Raw genomic sequence first — 25,749 nt, 5'->3', positions numbered from 1 at the left:
GTTTAAAACAGATTAATGAGTATCTGAAGGAGTGTTCTGATAGTGCTAAAGAAGTAATTGTTTTTGTGCACAGTTGCTGTTTAATTTTGGGTGAGCAGGACAGCATCAGTTCTACAGTTAACACTCATTTCAACAATAATTTCAGGAAATATGGTTTTTTTGTTAAATTGTAATTGTACAGCATTTTTTCAGGAAAGTCATACCTAGCTGTTGAACACTCAGTCTAACAGATGGGATGTTTAAGCAATGTCTGTCTTCAGACATTGCTCTAGAGGTTCATATCAAGTCCTTGAGTGCTCAGTACTATAAAATATTCTGTATCTTAGCCTGGGCCAAGTCAGTTCACTTGAATCAAGGTGTGGTGCATCACAGAAAGTTTAAACATTATTCTTGATACTTTCATTACCCTAATATGTAATATTTAAATAAGGTTTGTCCTACTCGAACCATATTGCTGTCTGTTTAAAAGAGAGCAAAAACACAGTTTGTATTTTGTCTCTGTGTTGCATCAATATTGTAATTTCTTCTGTTTTTTCTTTCCTTTTCTGTCCCTTTTTTGTTCTTGAAGAGGATGAATATTGGCCTCAGAGTCTTCCTTGTCATAGCAGATAGCTTGCAGCAAAAAGATGGTGAACCACCAATGCCAACAACAGGAGTTGTTCTTCCTTCAGGAAACACTCTACGTGTGAAGAAAATTTTTCTTAATAAAACACTGACAGATGAGGAAGCAAAAGTTATAGGTATGTTATATTCTTTTGTAAGTTGGCATTTCAATATGTATGTATATATTCCCAATTATTCTTAAGCAGTACATTAGTGTAACTTTATTTTTGTGTTTATTTTGTTAGCAAGAATTGCTTTGATTTGTTAGAGAGGGCTGCTAGACAGTATTGACCCTCTAGTGTCTCAGACTAAATCAAGGTCTTTTCTTGAAGTGTTTTGCATTGCAAAATAAGCACAAAGAAGCCTGAGTGCAGTTAGTGTGGTAAATAGCATGGCAAATTTTTTCCCTTTGGTGTCACTCTAAGATGTCCCAAATGTCTCACAGCTGAGTAGAGTAAGACAGTCTTGATCCCTGTGCCCTGCTGATCTTCTGTGAATGAGGTAGTAATCTTCAAAGGACTGTTTCAAAATGTTGAATTTAAACTTGAACTAAAAAGCTTGGAATTGAGAAAACAAAGAAGCAACTAATGGTTACTTCATTGCTTTTGTTTTTTCTGAAGGAAACTTCTACTTTTGTATAATATCTCGTATACTTATAGATATGTATTTCATATGCATGCATTTGTTTTTACACTTAAAGTATGTATTTCATGTCATCTGTGCAATAAGAAAATTGTCATAAGCTGAATAAGTGGCAGATATTTTGATAAAATATTTTAATGATATTTTAATGAAAAAAGATGATGGAACTCTTTGATTTTTCAGGCATGTCCATATACTATCCTCAAGTCAGAAAAGCTCTGGATAGCATTCTTAGGCATTTGGACAAAGAAGTTGGAAGGCCCATGTGCATGACTAGTGTGCAGATGTCCAATAAAGAACCAGAAGACATGATAACGTATGTACTGAATTGAAGCATTTTTGCTGTCACAGTAGCATCACATTATTTATATGTTCTAATGTTACAGATGCCGTAATTAATTTGTTATCCTTGTGGGTTTTTTACTGGACTATTAAGTAAAAGCTAGTTTCATTAATTATTGATAAAAATGTTTGTTACCTCCTTAGTTGTGGCATGAAATTGAAAATATGCTTCTAGTGTACTGAAGTAGGTTTTCCTGTTTCTTTGTTGGTTATACACTGTTTCTTTAGGGGTGAGAGGAAACCTAAGATAGATTTGTTCAGAACTTGCATTGCTGCTATCCCAAGACTGATTCCAGATGGCATGAGTAGGACTGACCTCATTGAATTGCTTGCAAGGTAAGAGAAATGGAATTCTGCTCTTAGTGGATGTTCTTTTTAAAATGCTGCATGTGCACGATTGTCAGTGCACTCACTGCAGTGTGAGTCACTGCATGCAGACTCTGTCCTTGCTGCTCCTGCCAACCTTCTGCAGTTGGTCAGGTTTTACTGGCCATGGTAGCTGGAGATAAATTTATCCTGCAGACCATGCACTTATTTTTAGAGAGTGTATTTTGAGAAGTAGGAATTTATGTTGCTTTGGTTTTTTGTACTTGTTTTCTCATTTGTTAGTGCTATACTTTTTTTTCTTTCTTTTTCTTTCTCTTGCAAATACTGTAAATTTTTATGAAGTCATTTTTGTTTGGCATTACCAAAATTTGAGACAGGCACCTGGGGGAAGCTTTATTATTTTTCTCTGCTAGTCCTGTTTGTTTTTCCATTTTTCTGTGATCCAACACTACCCATATTCTTCCATCTCTTATCTCAGTTTAAATTGAATGTACCTTACCAGTACTGGTAAATAGTTGAGAAGATTAAAAAAAACTTTTAATATGAGAATAGTCTGGCACAGAAATATATGACAGCTTATAGCTTTGAAATTATAAATCCATTTTTATATAATGTATTAGTTACATATATAAAAAGCTAGTAATAATGTAAGAGAATAAAATTTTTCTAACACTCTTTCTTTGGTGTTTAAAATAATATAAAAGACTTGAAAGTATAAGGAATAATATAACACTGGGATAGGTGTTATATATGCCTGCTATAGCAGTCTTAGATGGAATTTTAAGTATATAAAGGATTTTTTGGTGCATTTTTTCTCATATCTAAAGTAAATCAATCTCCTTTACCTGTAAAACGAATGTGTTGTTTTCAATTTTAATTTGAAGAAAATAGCCTATACATCACAGGGTGCTGGTCTGCTGAGCTCTCAGGTGGTTGTTCAGACGCATGCAAAGATGTACTTTTGTTAAACACTTGACAGTCTCTCTTGAACATAGTTTATTTGCATTAAGTTTTGTGAAACCTTGCATTGTTTTGTTGTAGTGGAAGTGCCTTCTGTTACATGCCAGTTTCAGGTTTATTCAGTGCAGAAAATGAATCTCTGTGGAACTGTTGTACATTGTACAGTAAAGAAGGAAGAGTAATTACCAAACTTTGAATGATAAAGGCTGGTTAAGAGTATGCCTATCTAGGGTGATGATACCAATATTTTTTCTAAACAGGCTGACAATTCATATGGATGAAGAACTTCGTGCCTTGGCTTTCAATACACTCCAAGCATTAATGCTTGATTTTCCAGATTGGCGGGAAGATGTTCTTTCAGGATTTGTATATTTTATTGTGCGTGAAGTGACTGACATCCACCCAACGCTTCTTGACAATGCAGTAAAAATGTTAGTGCAGCTCATAAATCAGTGGAAACAAGCAGCCCAAATGCACAATAAAACCCAAGATTCTCAGGTATATCTATATAAGGTCCTTTGATTTTAAAACATACTTGGCATCTACATACAAACTTAGTAGTGGGCTTTACTGGTTTTGTTAAGTAATAAAAATTCAGCTAAATTTCTTAGAGTGCTTGAAGACTTACTTTAAATCAACATTTTTATCAAAACAAAATTAGTCTTAGATTATTAAGTGTTACCTAAAGACTATTTCATGACCACATACAATGTAAGCACATTGTAGGTCATCATGTGTAACTGGAAATATGTAGGAGTTATTAAATAGTAGAACTAAACCCACCATTTTTTAATAGCCAATAGGAAGGGTTCAAATTATTTAATATCATAATCTTTTACAAAAGAACATTGCTTGGGGTTTTTAAAATTTTGCTCTCATTGCATCATCTTGTGAGAAAGTGAAATAAAGACGTTCTTGTGTTGTTTGCACTAAATTCAGAGAGGCCATAAAAATAAAGTGACTAATATGTTATTCTCATAATGGAAAATTTGACTAGTAGCCAAAAATCTAAATATTTTATGATTAAATCTGCCATCGCCAATAATGGAACTGTATCTTAGTTGTGTTTATTTTTTCTTCATTTACTTAACTTCTGTGATGTTTTTCTTAGCGTGGTGTATCCAATGGGGCTGCCCATACCCTTCCCCTGGAGAGGACCCTTTATTCCAGTGTATTTCATGTGGTGGAAGGCTTTGCTTTGGTCATCCTTTGCAGCACAAGGCCTGCCACCAGGAGATTAGCTGTCAGCGTTCTCAGAGAAATAAGGGCCTTGTTCACACTTCTAGAAATTTCAAAGGTGAGAGTTGATGACCCATTTGTAGGCTGCCTGGTGAAACTGCTTTTATTTTGACGTTCTTTGAGCTTGGTATGCTTTGTGTTTTGTAGAGTGATGATGAGTTGGCTATAGACGTAATGGACAGACTGAGTGCTACTATCCTGGAGAGTTTCATACATCTCACGGGGGCTGACCAGGTGGGACAGTTTTTAATATAAAGTTGCTTGTAAGATGAGGTAATTTTGCAAAGCTATCCCAAGTAAATAGTATATATTTCAAATGATAGTGTCACTATATTCATGCTAATTTTATCAGCAATTTATGAACACAAACAAAAATCTGAGGAATGTTGTGAGGTTGACACCACTATTGTCAACTTTCTGACTGATAGTGTGTTGTTATCACCACCATATAAACACAGAGCTGTGTCTTCATCTGCTTCTTCTCATCTTGCTCACAGACTGCAATTTCCTAAAAGCAAAGGGCACTGCTTTTTTCTGCAGTAAGTGTCCTAACAATGTGCCCTTTATCCAAGATGAAAGGTGTAATAACTGTCAGTGAATAACAACTAAATTCCGTACTTATATATTTATCATAAACTCCTAAGAATCAAGGAAACGTCTGATTTTAGAATTAGAAAACAAGTTGGAATTCAGTAGTAAGGCTTTTAGAGTACGAATCTTTTGGAATAATTAAATCATTATGCATAAAAGGGTCTTTTTCTAGGATTTGCTATTTCCTCATACCAGTTTCATCGCAAACAACATGTTCTATAGCTGTTCACATTAAGAACTTCTGTAAAAAGCCCCATAAATTACTTATTTATCTGTTCCAGGTGTGGTTTTGACACTGATGCTTTATTAGATGTATAGCAAAAGAGATTGTTTCTTAAAATTCATGGATATTAAATATTGCCTTATTGTCTTTTCTATGCACACAGACTACTTTACTGTACTGTCCCAGTTCAATAGATTTACAAACTCTGGCTGACTGGAATTCCTCCCCAATCAGCCACCAGTTTGATGTGGTCAGTCCTTCACATATTTGGATATTTGCACATGTGACTCAAGGCCAAGATCCATGGATTATAAGCCTCTCAAGTTTCATGAAGCAGGAAAATCTTCCCAAACACTGCCCAACAGCTGTAAGCTATGCTTGGACATTTGCTTATACAAGACTTCAGCTGCTGTCTCCACAAGTGGATATCAAGTAAGTTGATTTCTAAAGTAAATACAGTACATTATATTGAGTATTTTTTCAAGATTTATCATCATTGTAGTGTCATTACTGTTTCAGTGAGGTAGCATATAAATTCTTGATATTGTCTGTGGATTTAATTCAGCTTTTTATAATAAATTAAAGCAGGTTTATTTGCATATAATACCATCTGCGGTAAACATTAATTAATGAATGCCTTTGGCCATATTGTAGTTCAGTAGAATTGAACATAAAAGCATGCATTATTGATGTACAAGTCTGCTCTAAATAATTTATTCAGAGTTTACTGTGTTAACAATTTGGGAAGCAATGGCCATGCATAATTGAAAAATAAATTCAGTAGAAAACCGAAGTAAAGTGTGGTAATCTTCATTTACTCTACTGAGCTCTTCTCTTTCTCTTTTTTAATAGCAGCCCTATCAATGCAAAGAAAGTAAATACTACTACAAGCAGTGACTCCTATATTGGGCTCTGGAGAAACTACCTGATTCTTTGCTGCAGTGCAGCATCTTCTTCAAACTCCTCCACTTCCACAGGCTCTGTGAGATGTTCCCCTCCTGAGACGCTGGCGTCTACCCCAGACAGTGGTTATAGCATTGATTCAAGAGTAAGTTCTTCTAATGCTTACTGTAAATAAGTGTACATCTTATTGGAAATAGAAACACCAGAGGTATTCTATAATAACTATCATGATTAGAAACTGGTATCATTTGTCTGAAAATGTTTTTAGGATACATTTGTTTTTAATTTGTTTAGAATACTGTTTTAGTTTGCATTTCGCAGTCTGTACTGTGTATGTTTTTAAAACAAATCTAGTCACGTAACGAAAACATTTACCCAATCTCAAAGTCTTATCTAGCAGTAATAAGGAAATGCTTTGTTTGCTGTTAAAGGGGTGGTTTTGCTGTCGTTAGACTTCCGTAGTTCTGAGCAAATAGCCTCTCAGTTCAATAACTGAAACAGGGACCTATTCAGGCATGATGTTATCTTGTTATATTTTCCCAATTGCAGATGCTTTTCTGTCTGCCTTGCTTCATATCATCTGCAGATTATGTTTTTTCCCCTCTTTTTTACTTCTTTTTGTTCATCTCCTTTTTGGCTTCCTGTAAAAAGTATAATAGATGTGAAGATAATTTATGATCTATGCAGCAGATTTTTGGCAAAAGCAGCCTGTTCCACTTTTTTGTTACCAAGATACTTCCCCTAAGTGTGAGAAACTGTAGACTGAAAGCCTTGTTCTCTCTGAGAACCACTTGGGAGTCTAAGGAGTTGGGTACCAGAAATCTACTTCCCCCAGGAGGCCAGATACATTAACGTGAAAGCATCTGTATACCATGTTGTGTAATTCATTGTCATCTGACTATGAAAATTCAGTAATGCAAGAAATAGATAATACTACTTTACTATTTCAGAAAATTTTTTTCTTGTCAAAGATAAATTTCACTTTTATCATTTTGAGTCACTGATCCAGTGTGAGAAGACTGTGAAATTACAGCAGATGTTTTCATGTCACCACCTTGTGGTAACTGCTTCATTGTGTTTTATTCTGGTTTTCTTCTTAGATTATTGGCATTCCATCCCCTTCCTCCCTGTTTAAGCACATAGTTCCAATGATGCGCTCTGAGAGCATGGAAATTACAGAATCTCTTGTCCTGGGACTTGGCAGGACCAACCCAGGAGCTTTTAGGTAACTGTTGTGTTTCATCTGTTTCTATGCTAATTGGTTACAAAAGTGGGCAGTTGGAGTGTTTTTGGGTTTTTTTTCTCTTTCTTTTAAGAGTTTTTAAAAAGCTGTCACAACTAATTCTCGTTGTCTTTTCTAGCGTTTAGAGGCATGACAAAGATGGTAGGAATTTTATGTAGAGGTCAGGCCTGCATAAAGAAAAACGAGTTAGTAGGAAGAATAAACAGCTTATTGGTATTAAAAGCTGTCTTTATTTGAAAGAACAGATTGTGTAAACTAATAACATTTGAAATGTTAATTAGAATCAAATTTGTAGGAGTTGATAAACTCTCCTTACAGTATTGCCAATTGCTCTTTCTGAGGATCAATGAAGAGAGAGAGCATCTGAAGGCAAGAAAACCTCCTGGGAAGGCCATCAGATGTTCTCTGACAGCAGCCAGTCTCTTATTATGAGATTATAAAGTTGTACCATACATAGCAACCAACTCTGCTTCTGCAGAAGGAGCCAGGGATTGCTAATACTGTTGGTTTTGAATAAGATGATGGTTCTCTCCAGTCACTTGAGTCCTATATTATCACAGATAAAAAGCCAGTATTGAAACTAATTCCAGGTTCTGAGTTGTCATATTCTGATTTATATCCTTGATAATCTTAGAATTTTATATAATATCTGGCTTTATTTACTACCAAGAGTAAATCAAGACTGTGTGCCATGATCCTGAAGAGCTGCTTAACAGCTCTTAAAGTCTAGAAAACGCTTTCAGAGATAATTTAACCAGAAATCCTTGATTTCTGAATTAGAAACAACTCATCCAGTAAGTTAAAAAAAAGATCTAATCCTCATCAGTTTTATAATTTCTGTATTCAGACTATATTTTTTTGTACAATCAGCTTTTTTCTCTGTCCAGTGCATGTACTCACAGCAGATGCTAGCAGTAGCCCACCCTTCTCCATTGCTGTTCTGCACTGTTTTGGTGTTTAGCTTTTAGATTTAAGGCACTGTTTCTCCCCGCTTGTTACATTTACTCAGGAACTTTTTCCTTTATAGATTTTATATATATATATATGCAATTCATGTAAATTTATTAGAATAGTATTTTTGTTCCGTGTAACTGACCATATGAACTCTTCTAGGTAGCTCTTGATCTCCATTGTAAGCTGACCCTTTATTTTAGCACAATTTTTTTCCAAATTATTTTCTGTGTTTTCTTTGTTTGAAGAAAAACATAGGAAAATATCTAACCATGCTTAACTTTGTTGTAAACGAGTCTGCCACAAAAGTTTGTGCAGCGTTCTGACCACTTGTACTCATTCTCTGAGGGAGAAGCTTTGCATGAGGTATCAGAGAAGTCAGTCATTTACCATGGAAACTTGAAGTGGTTTATGCTTTTGATATATATCAATTACAACACCAGAGGAAGTAGAAGCATGTGTCCACTCCAACAAATCTGGAGGCAGTAGTTACTGTGTTAACAAATATGAAAGTAAACCCAATGTATTTTTTACCTTAGTATTTTGTCTTCATATTTCCATTCTACTGATCTGCTTTCCCTGCCTCCTTTTTGAAGTCATAAGAGAATCTTAGTTTAGCAGAAGGAACCAAGTAGTAATAAAGACTGTGGAGCTTAAGAAAAAATAGGAAATGTAAGCACAGTGTTAAAACCTGTTTCAGTTTTCAAAGAGACTGGTCTGACTTCTGTCAGTGTATTGTTACTGGATTTAAAGAAACAATATTAACAACTAAATGCATCATAACAGCCGAAAGGGCATTGTATGATAAGCTGCCAACATAATTTTCCCCCTCATAATATCTGTTTGCACCATATGGCTTTGTTAAACCCTTAATATTAAAATAAATGAAAATCTTCTATGATAAAGTAAGCCTTAATACGTGGAGAATGCAAATTTAGAGATAATTGTGTAGACATTTATTTAATAATCTGCTTTAAATTAGGAAAATATCTTTCTGGGAAACCTCTCTTCTTCTACAAGTAAAGAAGGAAAACCTGAGGGTGTTCAACTTGTGTTGTAACACTAGTTCCTGAGAAACATCTTTCAGTTTAGATGTTAATTTAATGTTTGTTTTTATCCTTTTAATTATTTTAATTCAGGGAACTAATAGAAGAATTACATCCTATAATTAAGGAAGCACTTGAAAGAAGGCCAGAGGTAATTAAATAATTTTCATTATACTCAGTACACTTTTAACTGTCTTTTCACAAAGAGGAAGTGTTAGTTATTTTCTTTAATTCGTACATGTTAGAACAGTCAGTATAACAGACAAAAAGGTGAAATGTTGCTTTTTTAAGTGATTGTGAAGTGTTTATGGTAGAAGAACTTCATGTTTGAACTCTCTGTTATTCCTGTATCAGAGATTTTGTTTCAAATGATGAAAAAATACTGTAACCTTTGCCACATTCTTTTAATTTCTTTAACCTGATCATAGTTTTATACAGTTGTTACTTTGTTATATCATCAGTGACATTCCCACAATTAGTGGTACCTATGACATAGAATTGAGTTTTAATGTCCACCAGCTTTGTTGGGGTTTAGTGGTGGTGATGGTTTTTAGTGAAAAAGATTGTAAACTCACCTGGCTGCTCTAATGAAAATGATGGAAAGGAATAGCACTTCTGTTTCAAAATGTGACTGTACTACAGTAGTTGTGTCAGGCTTGCATACAAATCATAGAATCATAGAATATTTGGGGTTGTAAGGGACCTTTAAAGGTCACCTAGTCTACCCACCCTGAAATGAGCAGGAGGAACATTTTCAGCTACATGAGGTTTCTCAGAGCCCCATCAATCTGACCTTGAATGTTTACACTGATGGGGCATCTCTCACCTCTCTGGGCAGCCTGTTACAGAGTTTCACCACCCTCAACATAAAAAGAGTCTTTTTTATATCTAGTCTACATCTACCCCCTTTTAGTTCAAAACCATTGCCCCTTGTTGTATCACAACAGACCCTGCTAAAACGTTTATCCCCATTGTTCTTACAAGCTCCTTTTAATCACTGAAAGGTCACAATGAGGTCTCCCTGGACCCTTCTCTTCTCCAGGCTGAGCAGTCCTGGCTCTTGCAGCTTCTCTTCACAAGAGAGGTGCTCCAGCCCTCTGATCATTTTTGCAGCCCTCCTCTGGACCCATTCCAATATGCCCATGTCCTTCCTGTGCTTGTGGACCCCAGAAGGCATGGGAGGGGTCCCATGAGAGCAGAGCAGATAGGCTCACCTCCTTCAAAATATGTAGGAAGACTGCCTTTTGCACTTTATTATTTTATATCTTGCACTTAGTGAAGAGAGGCTGACAAAAACCATGACCTGGATAATGCATGTAGTAGCAAACCTGAGCTGAAACAGGGAAAACGTTTGTTCATTGACTGATTTATTAAACTTGTTAGCAATTTTGGTAACTTGTCTTAAAAGGTTGCCACCTCTCATAACAGATGCCAGTTGTAGTACAGATATATGCTTTTATCTTCTACTCTGATTTTCTACTTTGTTTTTCCTCTGCTTCATTTAATTTTGTGTTTCCTCTGATGGACAGAACATGAAGCGGCGCAGGCGTCGAGATATTTTACGAGTACAACTAGTACGAATATTTGAACTGTTGGCAGATGCTGGTGTCATTAGTCACAGGTAGGGGCAGCATGGATGAGAAGTTGTCGATGTTTTGGTGAATTGTCATTGATATACTTACGACTCAGTATAACAAGCATGCAAAATTCATCAGTGAGTTTCAGTATACCACTAAATAAATAGACATGGGTTTATAAAACTCAGAATTTTGCTGGCTTTCTAATCTCTCTCGCTCCCATATTCTTTGTCACTGTGTTCTATGTTTTATTTAAAATGTTACTCTTCCCCAGGACATTACTTTGAACAGGCAGTATGTCATGGTCCCTCTTGTTTGTGTGTGCTTAAGCATCCCACCAGTTGTGCAAATCATAACTATTCTGTGATAATTCAGGGTCTTCTGCCTTTCTTGGAGTGCTCGTGCTAGTCAGCACATCTTATGCAGAGAAGGCTACTGCTCATTAATGTTGGACTTTTGAAGGATGGAGAACATTAACATGGTTATTGACATCTTTTCCTCAGTTTACCCTACTTGCATAGGGACACTTTGAAAGAAGTTTTGGCATATGTTTTACAGAAGTCCCTAGGAAAGTTTTTACTATGCATGTGGAATTGTGTAAGAGCAAGTCGGCTCAGAGATGGTTAGCCCCCTCCTTCTACTCTGTTCAACAATGATACTTAGACATGTATTTGTCATTCAGTGTGTATTTCTTTCACCAGTGTGAAATTCTCAATCTTCAAGTATATTTCAGAATGTTGCCTCAGAAGCATTGCTCAAGTGTCTATCAACATGCTGATATTTTACAGTCCAACTGTTAAAATCCTATTTTCCCTTGTCTTTTAAGGTTCTCACTGGGGGGGGGGGAAGGGACTTTGTGTTTGGAGATTTTAATTATTATTTTTAACGCTTGTCCCCACTATAAGAACTAGTTCTGTGGAAGGATGAGTGACTTCAAATAATTAGGTTTGATTCTTAGTTTGCTTTCACTAGAGTTTTTTTATTTTAATACTGAAGTAGAAGCTGGATGAAGAAATTAATTTCAATTAAGTATTTGCAGTGATAAGGGTATATGGGTTTTTAAAGACAAAAAAATAAGAATGATTTTCAAATGTTGCATGTAATTACTGTGCTCTCCAATTTTCTAAATTTATTTTATTTGTTCAGTGCAAGTGGTGGCCTTGATAATGAAACACATTCCCTCAACAACACTTTACTTGAGTATGTTGATTTGACAAGACAACTCCTAGAAGCAGAAAATGAAAAGGATTCTGATACATTGAAAGATATCCGATGCCATTTTAGTGCCTTAGTGGCAAATATCATACAAAATGTTCCAGGTATGTAAAAATAATTCTGATTACTGTATTTAATATGCAGTACATTTTAAAAAAAAAATCCAACCAAACAGAAACGAAACAAAAATCCACTTCTTATCTGAACTTTCAGAATACTTTCAATAAAATAATTTGTGACATTAGCAGTATGAGTTTTAAGAGAAATTTTTGGTACTATTTGGCAAAATCTTGTTGATTGTCTATGTATTTGAGTTCTGTGGACTAATAAGTATCTTCTTCCTCTACACTACTGGCATTAAACAGGACAATAGTAAACATACGTCCAAGCAATATGGTGTTAAAATAATAGTGGGTCTTTACATGGATTTTTCCTTTTATATTCGTAGTTTGTGTAACATGCTTTATCTTAAAGAATTACAAGAGCAGTGTGTATAACTGTGGGCTTTTCTTACAGTACACCAGAGAAGAAGTGTCTTTCCTCAGCAGAGTCTACGCCACAGTCTATTCATGCTGTTCAGTCATTGGGCAGGTCCTTTTAGTATCATGTTTACTCCCCTGGACAGATACAGTGATAGAAACATGCGAATAAACAGACACCAATACTGTGCATTAAAGGTATTTTACTATTTAATTTTTGAATTTTGGAAATAGATTTGTTATGTCAACATGATGCAAATTTAACATTTGGGCTTTTTAGATAGGGTTTCCATATCCATGCTTTATTGCCTTTCTATTCCTTCTGATTACATGTGTATTTATGACAGTTCAGCTTTTCCCATACTGTAACTATTGCATTTGCTATAGAAATTTCTTAAAATTACCACTGAATGTTCTCTTCCTGTGACTTTAGTTCTCATTGCTTAAGTTAAAGTCTTTAATCTGAATGTACATTAGCAAGGAAACTGGTGTATTAACTCTTCAGTATGTCAGCATTTTAGTATTGACCCTTCCTTGTGTTTGAAAGTTGAGAAAAATATGATTTAATAATTGCTTTAATAAACATTCTTTGTTACCCTTGGTCTTCCTCTCTTAGCAGGTTAGAATTTAGTTATCTGATATTTTAATGGATTGAGTAAGAGAACTTCCTGCATCTGAGTTATTAAAATGTGTTTTTCAATTGTTTTCCAAAGGCTATGTCTGCTGTACTGTGTTGTGGCCCTGTTGCAGACAATGTTGGGCTTTCATCTGATGGCTATTTATACAAATGGCTGGATAATATTTTGGATTCACAAGATAAAAAGGTAATACAGGCAATGTCAACACCTTCAAACATGTTTTAGTGATTTTGCAGACAGATTTGCTTAAATGCTCTACTTAAGCTCACGGCTGTTTTAGTAGCGCAGGGTTTTGCACTGTCCTTCACGTGTATTCAGCCTGTTGATGAAGGAGGTCCCTAATCACAGTCTAAGAGCAGAGAAACAGAATGGAAGAGGAAAGAACAAGGGCTGAAGCACTGCATATTGTTTATAAACTGATGAACCATGTTAAAATTGTAGTAATAAGTCAGGTCTTCCACAAATTTAAAGGAAATGAGATTTTGAACGTGAACTCATCTGAGACGTTCCTTGGGTAGGGTTCCTTGGGCTCCTCAGTAAGACCACACTTTTAATCTAAACAGTGTGGCAAGCTTTAAAGGTAGGACTTCTATTGCCCTATAATGCTACATAAAAATACAGCTCCTGTGGGCTACTTTGATTCCAGGGAAAGTGCAAGTCTCCACACAGATCTATACCTTGTATCCCACTGGAATTCCTGCATGTGTTTAAATGCTTCTCTGTATCTAGTGCTTTCCAGGCAGTGTTTCAGTGCAAGATGTAAAAATGGTAAATTGCTCAAACTAGCCTTGGAACTGAAGGGGAAAAAATGTCAGTAGAGCTCTAGTTATTTGTGTCAATAATTTATGACTTTGTGTAAGTTGAACAGTAAACAGCGTGATAGAATTATCTGCTGTTACTTCAGGCTATGATGTCATTGGTTTTGGATGGAACAGATTTTATGTACCCAAAGTTTTCGGGTTTCTTAAATATTTATTTTCCTATTTTTTGCCATTTTGTAAGTTGGTCTTTTTTTCTACATTTTTAAATATTTATTTACTCTTCCCTAGGTTCACCAGCTAGGCTGTGAGGCAGTCATGCTGCTCTTGGAACTCAATCCTGACCAGAGTAACCTCATGTACTGGGCCGTTGACCGGTGTTACACAGGTTCCAAGCGGGTAGCAGCTGGCTGCTTTAAAGCCATAGCCAGCGTGTTCCAAAACAGGTACTACAGCATTTTTCAAAACTTTTAACACTTCCCTTTTCAGAGTGAGCTTTCATGTAGAACTGTGGGGTTTACTTCCGTAGGGAGAAAAGATCACCACTGTCTTTGTGTGTGTGTTATTAGATAAACTTCTCAAAATGTTATACTATCCGCTATCATATTCCTTGTAAATTAAACCTAAGTAAACTCAAATCTTAGAAAACCAAAAGTAATTTTACTTTTTTCATACTTGCCATTTTTTCCTAGGGATTACCAGTGTGATACAGTGACCCTCCTGAATCTGATCCTATTTAAAGCAGCTGATTCTACTAGGGCTATCTATGAAGTTGCTATGCAACTATTGCAGGTTTGTAAGCTAATTCTGATTATTATTTTTTCTTTTAAAATAAGAATTGTTTTATATATTAAAATAAAATCTGGTTTTGTTTGGTTGTCTTCAGTAATGAAAGACAATGTTGATTTTTTTCTTCTCTATTTTAGTACATAGTTAAACCAGATCCTTACTTGGTACACATAGACTTCCCTGAAAGTCTGTCTGTTTCCATGCACCTGTATTTTCATAATACCTGCTTTTTCAAGAAGCCACCTAAATCAGGACTCTCTTGATTCGGCCTTGAAACAGAGTGATATATAGTTCCATTTGTCCAAAAGCACCTCACAGTGAAGCAAATTGCTTCCCAAGCCTTCGCTGTCTGCCTGGGTAGCAGTCAGTTTTCTGATATTTGTGCTATTGCCAAACATTTTTTCATCTGTCCATGTGGAGAGATGACAGTGAAAATCTTGTTACCCACCTCATTTACTTTTGTATATTCCTTTCTGAGGTATTTAGGGGTAACCTTAAGGCAGCATTAGTGATTAAAAATCTGTGCTGATAGTAGCTCAGACCTTAAGTCTTGGAGTTTTTTTCAAAGGTTTTTTATTGTCAGCTAAATTCAACAGTGAAGTCTTCATTGAAGTCAAACCCTTATTGATACATCATCCCCATCTTTCTTCTCAAGTGGACACTACTTCTTAAGATTAGTCCAAATTTATTTTTATAGTATCAGAATGCCTTATCCTCCTGCTGCATCTCTACCACATTGAAGATTGTGTTTTTCCTATCTATGTCTCATAGATGAGCAAAAATTGGTATTGTTTAGAAATGCAAATGCTTAATAGTATTTCACATTTCCTTATGGATAAATTTGTATTTAAGATGGTATTTTAGGAAAGCAGATTTTGGAACTTTATCTCTGAAAACTCATCAAGTGGAATTATCTTAGCTAGTCTTCTATTAATTTACCACAGTGTTAGCAAATGCTGTAGCTGTATGGAGATCTGCATAGATAAGAAACATTAGATGAGAGTACATACACAAACTTAAGGAGTGATTCTTATATAAAAATTTCTACAGTAGCTCTATACTTAGCTTCAAATTCTGAACATTACTGTTGTAGATTTTGGAACCAAAGATGTTCCGTTACGCTCACAAACTGGAAGTTCAGCGGATGGATGGGGTTTTGGGACAGCCTTCTCCTTTACCACATTTGTATTCTATGTCGTATTACCAACTATCAGAAGAATTAGCAAGGACTTATCCTGAACTGACACTTGCTATCTTCTCAGGTATGATTTTAAAACGAAACAAAACACTTCATCAAGTCAAAAGCATTGTACAAAATGTGTCATTCTTGTTTTTCAATAAGTGATTTATATGTAATTCACTAAAATCAGGACAACTACATCATCTTAGCAAATAGAGGCAAAAAAGCCTACTAAGTGACAGGTTTTGATCACTTGTGTTTGAGATATATTCATGGTGAAAGAACATAAATCAAAAGTATTTTTACTAATTTTCTAATAACCGCGGAAAATCACATTATAGAAATAATTTGCAATTGTTTTTTAAAATAATTTTTTCATTGTTCTCTCTAGTGTGTTACTTACTGTAGATTGCTTAATTACCCGATTCTGTAGCATTTTTAAACAATTGCAAAATAATAACCTCTTTCATCAATTAAAAAAAATCTACTGGGACTAATCTAAGGAATAAAAAATTTTAAGTGTTTTTTTTGACAAACTTGACACATTTTTTAATGCCATGGGTTTTTCAGTTCCCTCCTTCAATTAAAGGAATATATGTACACACACACAAACATACATATATGCATAGTAATGTGATTTCTTCAACATACTGTTTATTAGCAGTGTCTTCAGTTAGCTCTGCTGAAGACTGTGGACTTCTATCATTATGAAATGGCACTGGTCAGCTAAACTAACAAATTGTATCAGTGTTACATTATGGTGTGCTGGGCTCATGGTTGTTGTTATCACCTAGCCAAGTTCTCATTATTGACTTGGAATTCATGTATGTACCTAATTTTTGAATGGCAGAAGTAAGTCAGAGAATCCAAACAGCTCACCCAGCTGGGAGACAGGTGATGCTGCATTATCTGCTGCCATGGATGAACAATATTGAGTTGGTAGACTTGAAACCTTTGCCAACCATTCGTCGGCCAGATGAAGATGAAGAAGATTCTTTGAAAGACAGGGAAATGATGGTGAACAGTAGGCGATGGCTCCGAGGAGAAGGCTGGGGATCACCACAGGCTACAGCTATGGTTCTGAACAATCTGATGTACATGACTGCAAAGGTAAAATTTATTACTTACCTGCTTATCTTGTTTCAGTGGATTGTTCTGTTTAGGATGTAGGAAAATACTATTCAGAGATTCTACATCACCAAGCTTTCAAGAGTTACTATTCATATTTTGGAGGTGCTTTATATACCCAAACTATACCCTATAGTGTGGAGGTATTCCAAGAAATATGTAATATGTAACATAAATGTTATAGTAATTGCTGTGTATAGTAACAGTATATAACCAATGTTTTGCAATATGGATGTCTGGCTGGATAGAGAATACCAAACTGCCTGTATACCTATGATCTCAAAGTGGAGTTTTGGAACCTGTTTGCTACCAGAGACTAATTGACTCTCCTTCTTCATATCATAGCTACTTCCAACAGAGGAGTATTGCTCACATGCAATGCTCCTGCCAATTCTGGTTATATGAGAATCCTACTGATGAGAGATCATGTTTTTAGCTATTCAATATCAAAAGCTCTTGTCGGTGTGTGGTCTGTGGAGTTTTATTCAGTATTGCCAGCAGCTGGGACACTGGCCACTGTTAAATTTCACGGAATTGTTAGAGTTGAAAGGGAGCTCTTGAGGTCATCAGGACCAACTCCCTTGCCAAGGCAGGGTCACCCTGAGCATGTTACACAGGAATTTGTCTGGGTGGGTTTTTGGTCTCCAGAGAAAGAGGCTTCAAGACCTCCCTTAGCAGCCTGTTCCAAGAGCTCTGCCATCCTCAATGGGAAGAAATTCTTCTTCATGTTGAGATGGAGCTTCTTGTGTTTTAGTGTATGCCCATTGCTCCTCGTCCTGTCACTGGGCACCACCAAAAGGAGTCTGGCACCATCCTCTTGGCCTTTGAGATATTAATATGCATTAACGAGATCCCCCACCTTAGTCTCTAGACTAAAAAGGCCCAGCTTCCTCAGTCTAATGGATTATGTATCAATGAAATGTATAGTATATGCACATATGTTTAGATATATTTTTATACATTTATGTCTGTAAACGAAAATAGCTATTTCCTGAATACGTTTTTAAAAATTCATGCGAAAGCATCATTCCAAAACATTAAAAAGGCAACAGTTTCCTATAAGATATGTCTCTTTCTTCTAGAGCCTATTTCACTTGATTGGTACAGATCACTTTTGAGTACAATGTTTTCTGATGGAGTTTTCAGGACATACATTTATTTTGTTTTCTAGTATGGTGATGAAGTGGCTTGGTCAGAGATAGAAAACGTCTGGACTACTTTGGCAGATAGCTGGCCGAAGAATCTGAAAATAATTTTGCACTTCTTGATCAGTATTTGTGGAGTGAACAGTGAACCCAGCCTTTTGCCTTATGTGAGTATATGACAGATCTCTTATCTGTGCTTATTGATATTTTAAAAATTAGTAGTACATCTAGCAGTGAAGATCACCAAACAAAAATGTGAGGTAGGATTTAGTATAGAAATAATATAGAACAGAACTGTGAATTATCAAAAAGAAATTATATCAGAATACATTCATTTCAGTGTTGATCTCAGGTGCTACTAAGACCTTTATAAGAAAATATTTCGCTTAAATAATTTTCAGAAGATGTACTTTCAAACTTTATTGTCAGAAGACTGGAACTCAGAAGATTTCCTTTCTTACTGTTGTGATATGTTTCCCATACTTGCTGCTCTTGACAGCTGGGGAAGCAACTTTGGTAACTTTTAGAACTAGAGTAAGTTTCATGTACTTCTCACTTGCAGTGCAGATAGATACTGATTCTAACGAATTGTAGTCAAATCTCTTTGTATAAATATATATATATATATCTATATATATATATCTTTTTTTATGACAGGTCAAGAAAGTCATTGTTTATTTGGGTAGAGACAAAACAATGCAACTACTAGAAGAGCTGGTGAGTGAACTTCAGCTTACAGATCCTGTCAGTTCAGGAGTGACCCATATGGATAATCCACCATATTACCGCATTACATCCAGTTACAAAATCCCCTCTGTCACTTCAGGTAAGCATTTACTCCCTTAACTAACTTAAACTGTTATTAATGTCAATTATAAACATGTTGCTATCAATTAGTTATGCTACTGGAGTGCATTTGTAAATATCAATAGGAATGCAAGATTCTCTTTCTAAGAATAAGGTTAAAAGTTTATTTTACAAGATCTGCAGTTTTTGGTGTACCCAGAGTTCTTACTGAAGATCATCTGTGAGGTTCACAAGGGACAGCTTTGTCCTGATATATGCATCAGACTTTATCTGTCTTCAGACCTTGCACTGTTTATCCTCACTATATGACTTTTATGTCGAGTCAGTCAAACCATGGGGAAAATGTATATAATTTTAAATCCATCTAAGTTGTTATATTTTAGGTTTTGTTACAAACTGCATCCATAGGAATTGTTTCAAGAGGATTTAAGTTCACTTATTTAGGAAAATTTATCTAGAAATTATTAGCGATGGATCAACCATCAGAAAATCCCCAAAGTGCTGAAAATACCAGAAGTGTCTACCCCATGCTTCAATCCAAGAACATGCTGAGAAATGTGGGAAAAGCAGTCTTGTTTTGGTGGAGTATCCATCTATCAAATTGAGCTGCAAAAAACATGGATGTGGGGAGGATATTTAAGCAAGGCCTTAACTTTTGTGCTGCAAATTTCTCAATATTATGAAGCAGCCTGGACCTATCACATGGTGTTATCTGGATCACAAGGTGAATGCATTGGCACTTGTTCTTGAAAGTGTTTAAGGACATGAAAAAAAAATCTGGGGCTTTTTCACTTTAATTTAGAATAGCAAAAGCTGGAAGGGTACAAAATTGCTTCCAATTGTGGTTGTCAGTTCAGTATGATGCTTGCAAATTTCTCATAAAAGAAAATTGTTAAAAGCTTCACCACAGGCTGTTAAGTTTTTAATTCTTAATCTTGTGATTGGATAACAAAGTCCAACTACATTTTACTGATTTCTATGAGGTGTATAATAAGGGAAAAATGGAAATAGGTCTCTAGATGCTGCATAAAAAACTTTCTACTTAATTTACATTGAAGAGTTAGAGATTCCTGGAATAGGTAATTTTTATTATTTCCAATTAGTGGAATTATGGTAGCAGATCACAATCCTTTATTGCACACAAAAGTAGTTTGTATGGTTCAGTTTGTATTTGTGCCAATTGCTGTAAAATAAACCTGATTAGGGGTCTGGGCAAGGACCTTATTTACTAATAAGGGTGATCATGCTTAAGATTACTTTTCCTTTTTACTGACCAACCTTTTTCCTTGTCCATAATTTACAGGTACCACTTCTAGTAGCAATACAATGGTGGCTCCCACAGATGGCAACCCTGACAGTAAACACATGAAAGACAGTATTGAAGAAAAGTAAGTATCTCCTCAAAGAGCAGTTATTAGTTGAGTTACAGGAATTCCTGCTAGCTGCTATAAATACTCCCATCTCAGCAGCTCCAGGTATGTCTACATTGCAGGGGTTACATTCCATGTAATGTCATGCATGTCAACAGAACTGGAATACTCTTTGGGATTAACAGTAGCAGCCTCAATCGTAGTTTGAACTCCAGTCCAGGTCAGGCATTATATTGCTACAGCTATATTGTTGGTGGTGCCTAAAATAGCTACTATTACACTGGACTGTGTATGTTCACATAAGGGCAATTGTACTGTAATATGGAGACACTGGAACGCATTGCCCAGAGAAGTGGATGCCCCATCTCTGGAAGGGTTCAAGGCCAGGCTGGATAGGGCTCTGAGCAACCTGGTCTAGTGGAAAATGTTTCTGCAGGGGGGTTGGAATCAGATGATCTTTAAGGTCCCTTCCAACTCAAGTCATTCTGTGATTTTATGACTTGCAAATTGGTTTATTACCTCACTGGAAATGAACAGTGTCTATGTGTTGCAAGCTAGTTTATTTTCCCACCTGGTGTATTCGGTATTTCCCTAACCTGGTATCTGTGTCAAGATACCTCACAGCTAACTTTAAGGCAGATTTCTCCCTCCCTAATTTTTGAGCTATTTAAACATAATATTTGGAGAAATTTGGCAGACACTTACTGTCTTTTTCACCAGACTGAGGCTGGTGAAAAGCAAACAGTGGATATAGACTTAGGCTCTGTACTTGGAGCTCAACAGTAACAGACTGTGGGCATGCTTTCATTTTGTGTTGTTACGGATAGCTAACCTTCACGTGAAAAGGGAGTGGAGACTTTGTAATTAGCATGAGCAAAAGTGTGCACATGTGCCATTACTGTAGAGTAGCAGCTATGTCCTAAATTTGCAAATGAGTTTCTGACAACTTGTTTGAGAGCTTTAATAATTACAGTTCTGATATGATTTCCCAGTTGGACACTTTCTTTCCTTCCCTAGGATAATTATGTCAATATATTTAGAATAGTAAATGTATTGGTAGAGGCAATCCCAATACTTAAATTGGGGTGAGCTGTATGATAGTAAATCACAGAAACGTGGAGTGCAAGATCTCATTCAGAATTCAGCCTAGCAAGGCACAGACAAGTACTTGGCTGCTATGGGGACTCAAGCTGAAGAAACTTGTAAAGTAATGAAGGCAGTTTTGAAAGGCTCTGAGAGTTTTGGTATATACTGTAGGGTTGTCTTAAACCTCCCCAGGGTATATGATTCTTGATAAGATGTACTCTACATCTTGGACTTGCCAGGAGGAGAGAATTTTAGAAACTTACGTAGAAACAGTTTAGAAATTATGCTTTTAGCACTCTCATTTCTCTGATTTTTTTTATAGTATATTAGATTAGCAGGGTAGGATCTTGGACACTGTGTGTATACAAGCATATGTCTCTGCCAGATCGCATATGGATTTCCTTATTTTGTTCAAGAGTGAGAAGAACTTATGTAAAATGGTAACAAATATTTTAATGTACTTAAATGTCAGTGAAAATGATAGAACAGAAACACTATTTATAAGGATAATCTATTTTAATCTCCTGATCTGGTGTTGCTAGAGAAGGTATGTCTTACACGGCTGAGGTGCTTTGGCATCATGTTGATTATCCCTTAAAGGTGAGTTGTTTTTTATGTAAGAGTTCTGCTGAAATACAGTTTTACTGAGAGACCCTGATTAATGTTTGTGACAGAACGTCAGTTACTAATTCTGCTTTGTTTGCACCTACAGCTATGCACACCTAGACATCTATAGCGGGCTGAACAGCAACTTGAACCGCCAGCATCACAGACTGGAATCTCGCTACAGCAGCAGCTCTGGAGGATCATATGAAGAGGAAAAAAGTAATATTCTTTATTTTAAAATATTGCTATGAATAGCACACAAAATTTTCACAAGTTTATACTTCTACTGAAGGTTGTGGAACATAAAGAAATGAGCATTATCAAGTGTTACTTGCATAAGCCTATTAAAAATTAATTTTTTTTTATCTTTCTCCGTCTTATTACTGCTGTTGAAGTCTAGCATACATTTGACTGTAATAAAATACTCAAGGAAGATAATATGCTTTATTCTTTTTGTTGTCCTCTGGAATGAGTTGTGAACATCTTCTTAAATGAAATAGTTTAACTCTATTTCCTTTGACAGTTAGGCAGAAGAAACAGAGATAATCAGGATGAAGATGAGATTTAAAAAAAGAATTTTTAAAAAAAAAAAGAAAATTACAAGTAATTGTTCTTTTCAAGGATAGCATTCCTTGGCTTATTTTAAAAAGGGTACTAAACTTTTTTGAAGCCATAGCAAAAGAAAATATAGCAGGGAAAAAGGTTCTCTTTAGATTAGATGTACATCTAATTTCCAAGATTGTTTTGAAAACTTGTTTTGGGTTATTTTTTGTGATCTATGTTTTTTTTTTTCTGAGATGCAGAGATATAGAAAGAGGTAAAACTTTCTCTTGAAACTCCATTATGCTTTTGGAAATATTTCCTAAACAGAGACTTGTTAACTGTGGCTACTTCTGTGCCAACACCCAAGATACAAATCACCATGGCAATGCTAGGGAAAGCCAAACAGGTCATGTAATCAGGCAGAAATGAGGACAGTGGTCAGACAGTAAATGATGTGTTACATTAGTGGGTTCTGTGTGCTTAGTCAGAGCAGTTGTTTGACTGAAACTCTTGTTTCAGCTAACAGGTTGTTAGTACTTTAAATGACTTTGTACTTGGCCCTGCATGGAATAATCAGATATGTTTCAGTCATGCTAGTGGTCCCACAGACTTAGGTTTCACTCAATTTTGTATTGACCGTTGATTTTAATACCATTTAATTTGTTTGGATATTTTACAGCACACAGTACAACTCTGCCTTTTCCTTAATTTTCTTGTGTGACTGAACAACAGGAGGTAAACTTCATTTTGAGCTTTAGTCAGTACAGAACCCATCCTGTCCATGCTGTATTGAAGCAACAGGAGTCCATTAGGATCTTCTGGTGCACTCCTCAATGACTGATATTTTGCACACTGTGAATATGTGGTTCTTACTGCCTCTCTCAAGGACGTGAAACCTAATGTCCTCTACAGAGATTGTTGTAAGGGCTGGACGTTCTAATGCAGAATCTACTAAACTTTGAGTCAGTAACAGGTTAGTGGCTTCTGATCAGTCACAGTGTTTATTACTCCATGGATAGGCATTATCCAGAATCGTAGCTGCAGTCAGTTTCGGTTTTGTTTGCTGTTTATTATAGCAACACGGAGTATCCTAAACTAGATGGTATTTCACATCTTCCATCAGTAACAAGTTTGTCACTTCCAGTGGAGAAGGTGATAACAAGCTGATACATGTGTGAATATCTGAAACTTCTGCAGCTATACTTCCAAACAGAGCTAGTAGAATCACTGAAACGTTGAACTGTTGAAGCAGTTTCCTTGTTTCTAGTCTTGACTGATAGTTCTGGAGTCCAAAACAAATTTAAACCAGAGGAGTATTTTGGCTGTGTTAACACCGTATACTCTTATACCAAACAGCTGATGTTCTTGCACTTTTGAAGCTTGCTTAATAAAATATTAAATGTCTTTCTGTGCTTTCTTGACAAATTTACTCATTTTCTGAGCAGTAGCTTTTATCAACCAGTGGGATTGAACTATGGTGTGGCAATTTCGAAGTTACCCATGGATCAGGCTACATTATCTCGTACATAGCACTGGTGGGGTTTTGCTGTGAGACCTATAAAGATGTGCTCTTGAGGAATACTTCCTTAGCCTGTAATGAAATGCTCTTCAAGATGAGTTCAGTTAAATGTTAGGACCCAGCCTTAATTAACTCCCTATCTGGCGTGAGGTTTGAAATTAAAGGAAATTGAATCAGATCACTTTGCCTTTTATCATAGGTTTTATGAACCTATTCAAAAACATCTTACTCTGTTGTGTGTGTAACTTCTGTAAAATCATCCTTGTACTAAACAAAGTAATCACTTTTTTTCTTTTAAAAAGCTATGTCCAACTACTACTGTTTACAGCTGTCTCTCCTTCCCCTCTCCTAGAATCTCAGCTTTTCCAGAACTTAAAATTATTTCATCTGAAGACTGTAACATAGAGAAATATGCATTGTAAATACATTTCTGGTTTAATTTTCTGCTGTCTTAGGTGATTCAATGCCTCTATATTCCAACTGGCGGTTGAAGGTGATGGAGCACAATCAAGGAGAGCCTCTCCCTTTCCCACCTTCTGGAGGTTGCTGGTCACCACTGGTGGATTACTTGCCTGAAACTTCTCCTCCGGGCATGTCACTTCACAGGTAGCTGTTTTGGCAATGCCAGTGGCAGTGCATTATGTTTTCATTTGTGTTGTATCCATACAGTAATTTGAAGATAGCAGATTGAAGGGCAGTTGATAATACATTTGTTTTCTGTGGGTTTACTTACAGGTCTGGCAATTTAAGATAATACAATTTTTTAGTCTGGAGGATTAAAGTGTTTGTATTTTTATTATAAGCATTCATCTTTTCCCTTAAAACACAGCTTTGTAAATGTTTATAGACTGAAGAATACAAATTAGAAGCATATGAAGCTCTTTGCAACTCTTCATGAAGTTCTTCTTACATTCTTCTAACATACTATTTTTTTTGTTTTAGATGCAATATAGCAGTGATTCTTTTGACTGACTTGATAGTTGACCACAGTGTAAAGGTGGAATGGGGAGGATACTTGCATCTTTTGCTTCATGCAATTTTTATAGGTAACTAACTTCTTACAGAAATACTTCCAGTAACCTGAGGGATGCCCAGCTGTTCTTTTTGATATTTAGATTGAGATTTGCCATTGTGTTGAAATCCCACTAATTTGATAATATTTACAGTATTTTTAAAATTCAATTAAATGTCTTTCAGCTTAATTAGTATAATTAAGATTTTTTGGAGTTGTTTTAAGGCACTTTCTTTTGGAGTCACTTTTACCTCTTGTAGAAGACATACTAAAATTCAGGTTTTTTTCTTTCTGTTTCTAAGTGTAATAGTTTTCATACAGAGCACAGATTAAGTTCTTATTTGTACTTCGTACTTTAACCTTGCATGGGATTATCAGATACGTTTTAGTCTGATCAACATACAGTTTGTTACACATATGCTGTTGCTTCTGTATTGAAGCACTGAAAAAATACTGATTAGAGAATTCTATATCTGTTATTTGGTACATTTGAATATCACAAAGCCTTGCTGTTTTCCTTTTGTGTTAGGTTTTGACCATGGTCACCCTGAAGTCTATGAGCATTGTAAACGACTACTTTTGCATCTACTGATAGTGATGGGCTCTGGCAGTAATGTCCAGTCTGTTGCTTCTGTCCTACTCAGAAACAGAGAGTTCAATGAGTCCAGGGTGCTTACTGTCAAGCAAACTACCCATTTAGATTACACTTTCACAGGTAGGCTTTTGATTTATTACATGTTGCTTTGTTAAAATGACATGGGAAGTTATCTCTTCTTACAGGCATTATTAAGATTTCTGTTGTTTGTAATATTTTCCTGAGGCCTTGG

At 35.8% G+C, this 25,749-nt stretch overlaps 1 protein-coding gene across 12 annotated transcripts in view; it reads left to right on the top strand.

Moving 5' to 3' along the window:
• Nucleotides 1-25,749, top strand: part of FRYL (FRY like transcription coactivator) — a 167,122-nt gene that overhangs the window by 99,978 nt on the left and 41,395 nt on the right. For all 12 annotated transcript variants that reach the window (XM_014887952.2, XM_014887949.2, XM_014887950.2 and 9 more), the window contains 25 exons: nucleotides 569-740; nucleotides 1,429-1,561; nucleotides 1,816-1,923; nucleotides 3,135-3,372; nucleotides 3,986-4,171; nucleotides 4,261-4,347; nucleotides 5,091-5,359; nucleotides 5,780-5,975; nucleotides 6,931-7,055; nucleotides 9,164-9,221; nucleotides 10,600-10,691; nucleotides 11,794-11,966; nucleotides 12,379-12,539; nucleotides 13,055-13,165; nucleotides 14,029-14,183; nucleotides 14,430-14,529; nucleotides 15,620-15,788; nucleotides 16,557-16,816; nucleotides 18,006-18,146; nucleotides 18,637-18,805; nucleotides 20,090-20,174; nucleotides 21,955-22,067; nucleotides 24,366-24,516; nucleotides 24,853-24,956; nucleotides 25,452-25,637. In XM_014887952.2, the coding sequence (XP_014743438.1) occupies nucleotides 569-740; nucleotides 1,429-1,561; nucleotides 1,816-1,923; nucleotides 3,135-3,372; nucleotides 3,986-4,171; nucleotides 4,261-4,347; nucleotides 5,091-5,359; nucleotides 5,780-5,975; nucleotides 6,931-7,055; nucleotides 9,164-9,221; nucleotides 10,600-10,691; nucleotides 11,794-11,966; nucleotides 12,379-12,539; nucleotides 13,055-13,165; nucleotides 14,029-14,183; nucleotides 14,430-14,529; nucleotides 15,620-15,788; nucleotides 16,557-16,816; nucleotides 18,006-18,146; nucleotides 18,637-18,805; nucleotides 20,090-20,174; nucleotides 21,955-22,067; nucleotides 24,366-24,516; nucleotides 24,853-24,956; nucleotides 25,452-25,637 (3,742 nt within the window). The remainder of the gene's footprint in view (nucleotides 1-568; nucleotides 741-1,428; nucleotides 1,562-1,815; nucleotides 1,924-3,134; nucleotides 3,373-3,985; nucleotides 4,172-4,260; nucleotides 4,348-5,090; nucleotides 5,360-5,779; nucleotides 5,976-6,930; nucleotides 7,056-9,163; nucleotides 9,222-10,599; nucleotides 10,692-11,793; nucleotides 11,967-12,378; nucleotides 12,540-13,054; nucleotides 13,166-14,028; nucleotides 14,184-14,429; nucleotides 14,530-15,619; nucleotides 15,789-16,556; nucleotides 16,817-18,005; nucleotides 18,147-18,636; nucleotides 18,806-20,089; nucleotides 20,175-21,954; nucleotides 22,068-24,365; nucleotides 24,517-24,852; nucleotides 24,957-25,451; nucleotides 25,638-25,749) is intronic.

Source organism: Sturnus vulgaris, chromosome 4 (genome assembly GCF_052056855.1).
Source record: "Sturnus vulgaris isolate bStuVul1 chromosome 4, bStuVul1.hap1, whole genome shotgun sequence".
Classification (NCBI taxonomy): Eukaryota; Metazoa; Chordata; class Aves; order Passeriformes; family Sturnidae; genus Sturnus; species Sturnus vulgaris.
The sequence above is the reverse complement of the archived record's forward strand: the minus strand, read 5'-3'. Positions and strand labels throughout refer to the sequence as shown.